Here is a 5,915-nt window from a genome sequence, read left to right as displayed (position 1 = left end):
TGTTCAGATTTTGCCAACACAATTTCAAATCCAGTTCAGTCCTAAATGCACAAGTTAGCAATCATTTCACAGAATTCGAGAAAAAAATACATTAAATGTGTTGTGTTTAAATATGTGTAATTTGAAAAAATTGTGAAAATATAGTTGAAATGTGTGCAAATCTATTTTATCACACAGTATTGAGTTGTTCACTATATATGCTGCTTGAAACCTGCTTTTTTGAGGCACTGTTACATGAATTTTGTTAGCCTAGTTTATTAGCCTATGCAGTGGCTTCATTAAAAATATATAGTACATTTTCAAATGTTTTGTTGTTCTTGTATTTGTGCATAGGAAAGTGGTAGCAAATATCACTCATCAACCAAAAACAATTTCACTGATTTGGATTCTGAACAAACCTTTCAAATGCCCCACAGACTCTGTGAACCACCTGAAACATGAGAAGACTCACGTGGACAAAATTGTTGGTACCCCTCAGTTAAAGAAGGAAAAACCCACAATTCTCACTGAAATCACTTGAAACTCACAAAAGTAACAATAAATAAAAATTTATTGAAAATTAAATAATCAAAAACAGCCATTACTTTTGAATTGTTGACGAACATAATTATTTAAAAAAACAAACTAATGAAACAGGCCTGGACAAAAATGATGGTACCTCTATAAAAGATTGAAAACTATTTGACCAGAGTGACATGATTAACTCAGGTGTGTCATTTAATTGACATCACAGGTGTTTCCAAACTCATAATCAGTCAGTCTGCCTATTTAAAGGGAGACAAGTAGTCACCCTGCTGTTTGGTGAAAAGGTGTGTACCACACTGAACATGGACAACAGAAAGCGAAGGAGAGAATTGTCCCAGGACATCCGAAAAAAATTATAGACAAACATCTTAAAGGTAAAGGCTATAAGACCATCTCTAAACAGCTTGAAGTTCCTGTGACAACAGTGGCTCATATTATTCAGAAGTTCAAGACCCACGGGACAGTAGCCAACCTCCCTGGACGTGGCCGCAAGAGGAAAATTGATGACAAATTGAAGAGACGGATCGTTGGAATTGTATCCAAAGAGCCCAGAGCAACCTCCAAAGAAATTAAAGGTGAACTCCAAGGCCAAGGTACATCAGTGTCAGATCGCACCATTCGTCGTCGTTTGAACCAAAGTGGACTTCATGGGAGACGACCAAGGAGGACACCACTGCTGAAAAAAACTCATAAAAAAGCGAGACTGGAATTTGCAAAAATGCATGTTGACAAGCCACAAAGCTTCTGGGAGAATGTCCTTTGGACAGATGAGACCAAACTGGAGCTTTTTGGTAAGGCACATCAACTCTATGTTCATAGACTCAAAAACCAAGCATACGAAGAAAAGAACACTGTCCCTACGGTGAAACATGGAGGAGGCTCAGTAATGTTTTGGGGCTGCTTTGCTGCATCTGGCACAGGGTGTCTTGAAAGTGTGCAAGGTACGATGAAATCTGAAGACTATCAAGGCATTCTGGAGAGAAATGTGCTGCCTAGTGTCAGAAAGCTTGGTCTCAGTCGCAGGTCATGGGTCTTCCAACAGGACAACGATCCAAAACACACAGCCAAAAACACCCAAGAATGGCTGAGAGAAAAGCGTTGGACTATTCTAAAGTGGCCTTCTATGAGCCCAGATCTGAATCCCATTGAACATATGTGGAAGGAGCTGAAACATGCCATTTGGAGAAGACACCCATCAAACCTGAGACAACTGGAGCTGTTTGCTCATGAGGAGTGGGCCAAAATACCTGTTGACAGCTGCAGAACGCTCATTGACAAATACAGAAATCGTTTAATTGCAGTGATTGCCTCAAAAGGTTGTGCAACAAAATATTAAGTTATGGGTACCATCATTTTTGTCCAGCCCTATTTCATTAGTTTGTTTTTTTAAATAATTATGTTAATCAACAATTCAAAAGTGATGGCTGATTTTGATTATTTAATTTTCAATACATTTTTATTTATTGTTACTTTTGTGAGTTTCAAGTGATTTCAGTGAGAATTGTGGGTTTTTCCTTCTTTAACTGAGGGGTACCAACAATTTTGTCCACGTGTGTATCTTCAGTTGATCTTTGTCTTTAATGCATTTCAATGGCCTAAGACACCCAGCGTTTGCCAAGTAATCTTGCAGCGGTTCAGTGGCATGTATCAGGTCATCTAAAGATGTACATTCGGACACCTAAAAACACCACACAATAGAAAGAGAGAAACAAATTAAAGCATAGTTTTGCAACTGAGAACAGCAACAATATGATAAATTTGCAGGTTCCTTTTTGACCAGTGTTTTACTGTTAGAAAACAACAACAAAGTTCTGACAATTTAGGCAGTTCTTGATTCTATCTCGGTAATCAATTTCGGAGTCTGCACATTTTAGCACAGTTAAACTGGATTACATTGTGCTATTGTACTTTGGTTAGTTAGCCTTCTATCATTGAAATAAATGATGTAGAAAAAGTAACCAGAAACAATCTGAAAAACATAGTACAGTTCACAGCAAAAACTACATTCTTCAAAGTTATTATACAGTGAATAAACATCTTCCTAGAAAACAAAAACCTGGACATTAAAGCCTAGGATTTATTGCAAGTAGTGGGATTAGACTACAGTTGTTTTACCAAAGTAGACCTGCAACTGGCAACTAAAATTGTATTTACAGAGTATTTACCTTTTTAACCTTCTCATAGAGGTCAGGATCAGCAATGTCTTCCAAAACTGGCATTGCTGATGAAGTGCCACCAACAAGACAACGATATAGTGTTGGTGCAATGAATCCTGGTGGAGGACCACCATGGACAAGACTTACAGCAATGGCCTGGCCAGCAACAAAATACCTGTCTTCTCTTAGAGCTACAGCAAACATGACATGGAAGACAAAACACAGGGAAAAAATATACGTCATAAAACCTAAGACAAAGCTAGCACTGAGGGAATAAATATAAATCAGTACACTCAAACGTAAAACAAAGTACATACCGGAACTGTCCAAAGCCAAGTTCAACTTTCCATCTCTTCCTTCAAACATTGGTGACAATGCCAGAGCCTCCATAAGCAACCGCAAAAATTCTCTCCTTGGGCCACCAAGATCCACAGCCTCTTCATCCTTTCCCAAGTCATCTGAGAATTTGATGCACATCTGGTACACTGGATTATAGGACGGCCGTCTGAAGCCCCGCAGAGCACCATCCAGTACTGAAGTTCGATTAATGTTGAACCTGCATCTTCGACTACCGTCAATTTTGGATGCAAGATTGAGGAGCACCTCCTGTGCTGATTCAGTGTTTGGGTTTTCAGATGCTCTGTTTGTAAAAGAAAAAAGAAAAAACAGTATTAAGAGAGGGAAAATGATCACATTTTCAGGACAGTGTTATCACAGAGCTACGTATGTCAAATAAACATCGGTCGTAATTCCCACTTTTTGCACAATCAATGATAACTACAATTTAGTTCATAAAATATATTTTTTATATAAATGTAATGGCTATGTTTAAAAAAGAAACACAGTAAATGTAAGAGTTTGCTTCTTGTTAGCTTGAAGACATTGTGTTTTTCTATACTTGTGACTTAGATGAAGGTCAGATCACATTTATTATCAATTCATCCAGAAAACCAGATAATTCCAGAGTTCACTGACATTTTCTTGCCACTCTATATCGAAAATAATTGCAATCATTTTCATATGAACCACTAACTTACGCATGAGATTCAAGGCTTGCCATTATGGCCTGGTTTAGCTCCTCCTCATCATCATCAGAGAGGTCTGATGTCATCCCCATGATGGAAAGGTAGACAGCATAGTCATCACTGCTATTTGACGGGGTCTGGGTGACTGTGTCACCACTATCCAAGTCAATGACAACAGCTGCTTCTTGTGATGCAGAGGGCTGGGTAGCTGTGGTCACAAGAGCATCAGTTACTTGTAGTGTTGCTGAGGGCTGTTCGGCTCTTGCTCTTGTAAAAGGACGAATAGAAATATTCGGCGCTTTTGCAGTATCGTTTCCCCTGGCCCTTGTAGTCATATGGTAACTGGTAGATGTTTGTGCAGTGTCCACCTCTACACAGTTGTCTTCTGGGTCTGAGTTGTCAACCTAAAAAACATTAAAAACTTGTATTTAGAAAACATTGGGGATAGGCTTATTGCCAAACCATGAAAATGTAGGGGCCAAATGAGACATATACATTAGTTCAAAATATCTTACCGAAAATGGAAGACTGCTCGATGGCCTCAGATAAATCGCCTTTGACTTGAAGATCTTGTGAACAATCAAGCCGCTAAGTTCCTGTCCCTGGTGCAACTTTGGTGATATCAGTGTGTTTCCACATGACATTAAAAGTTCAATACTGAAAAAAGAAAGAAAGAATAGAACTCAATTTTCAGCCATTAACATATGAACTACAATGTGCAGCATCTTAATACTCCTACAATACCTGACATCCTCAGGAATTCGGTCTCTGAATGCCTCTCTTAACTCTGCAATGACCGTCCCACTGTCCCATGCTTTCCTCATTTCAAAAGCGCTTAAAATATACCCACTTTCATGCAGCTTCCTTTTTGTTTTATGTTTGCATACTCTGTCCCACGTGGGATCAGGCAATGGGATCACATCCTTGGTGAAGGTAGGATGATTTGGCACAGTAGGCCTAAAAAAAGAGGCATCATCATTACAGTTTCGTCATTTAGCAAACTTATAATTGGACTTAAAATCAGGGCAGGACAATTAAACATTTAAAGAAAGATACTGGAAAGAGCCTGTTCTACATATAATGTGATAGCTACATATATTTTTCATCTGTAAATCAAAGGCCTGCTCAGCTTCACTGAGAGGAACATAAACTTGACTGGAAAAAGCGACAAGTCTGAATGATCACAGAAACAAATTAGACTGACCTGTTGGACAGTATCAGTTTGAAATAAAAATATTCAGCTGTTAATATGATAATTCATCATTAATAAAATGTACAAAAAGCAGCAAACTATCCCTTGGAAATGTAACATCTGGAAAGTATGAACTTAAGGCATAGCTACTACCATAGATAAAGTATGCGAAAAAGATTAGTTAAGGTCTCTCATAACCGAGTAATGTTCATAATTGGTTTTACATTTTTTTCTCCATTGGTTTGGCTCATTTCTTGAAACTGAAATTACATTCTCAAAAGAACATGGACAAATCTCCAAACCACTTTGCAATTGTTCATAACAGAATTATATTTCTCATTCATTTTGTCAAATTGCAAATGTCTTAGTACTTGTATCAATGTCTCAGGACATCTTTGCAAATGATTAAGTACAACTATCCCACTGTTAGCACAGTTAGCCTACATTTAGCACAATTTCCAAGTGAATAGATCTTTTTAATCAAAACAGATTGTTGATTCTCAGTCTAATGCAGGGGTGTCAAACTCAGTTCCTGGAGGTCCACTATCCTGCATGTTTTAGATGTTTCCCTCTTCCAACACACCTGATTCAAATGATCAGCTTATCATCAAGCTCAGCAGAAGCCTGATAACGAGCCTGATCATTTGAATCAGCTGTGTTGGAAGAGGGAAACATCTAAAACATGCAGGATAGTCGCCCTCCAGGAACGGATCTTGACACCCCTGGTCTAATGGTTGCTCTCTCCAAAACATATCAGCATCATTTCATTGTATTCATCTTCACATGCAGAACAGTCTGTTCAACTTTCAAAATTTATCATGAGCATAGTACTTCTTATGTTAGTTGTAATTGTGGGGAATATTCATTTTTGCATGTGTATTAAACTATCATGTTTTTATTGCTTTTGCATATTACTTATAATCATTTTAATTACTCTTTGCTTATCAATTATAATCATCATTTTAATTACTTTTTACTTATTACTTATGATCATCATTTTATTACTTTTACTTATAA

At 37.7% G+C, this 5,915-nt stretch overlaps 1 protein-coding gene across 1 annotated transcript; it reads right to left on the bottom strand.

The window, feature by feature from the left end:
* Window positions 1-1,705: 1,705 nt before the first annotated feature.
* On the bottom strand, window positions 1,706-4,576 carry LOC127536836 (uncharacterized). Its single transcript, XM_051958169.1, has 6 exons — window positions 4,451-4,576; window positions 4,222-4,363; window positions 3,719-4,110; window positions 2,999-3,321; window positions 2,691-2,872; window positions 1,706-2,203 (listed from the first exon to the last, which is right to left on the bottom strand). The coding sequence occupies exons 1-6, from the start codon at window positions 4,528-4,530 to the stop codon at window positions 2,045-2,047; spliced, it is 1,278 nt and encodes a 425-aa protein (XP_051814129.1). The 5' UTR covers window positions 4,531-4,576; the 3' UTR covers window positions 1,706-2,044.
* Window positions 4,577-5,915: the final 1,339 nt, after the last annotated feature.

Source organism: Acanthochromis polyacanthus, chromosome 13, assembly GCF_021347895.1.
Source record: "Acanthochromis polyacanthus isolate Apoly-LR-REF ecotype Palm Island chromosome 13, KAUST_Apoly_ChrSc, whole genome shotgun sequence".
Taxonomy (NCBI): domain Eukaryota; kingdom Metazoa; phylum Chordata; class Actinopteri; family Pomacentridae; genus Acanthochromis; species Acanthochromis polyacanthus.
Note: the sequence above shows the minus strand (reverse complement) of the source record. Positions and strands in the feature narration are given on the sequence as shown.

Excerpts from the sequence above, each read along its gene's own strand:
- LOC127536836 (XM_051958169.1), bottom strand. The coding sequence starts at position 4,530 with ATGAGGAAAGCATGGGACAGTGGGACGGTCATTGCAGAGTTAAGAGAG. Across the intron at positions 4,364-4,450 it reads CGAATTCCTGAGGATGTCAG|TATTGAACTTTTAATGTCAT; the intron begins GTATTGTAGGAG and ends TTCTTTTTTCAG. Across the intron at positions 3,322-3,718 it reads GCAAGCCTTGAATCTCATGC|AGCATCTGAAAACCCAAACA; the intron begins GTAAGTTAGTGG and ends TTTTACAAACAG.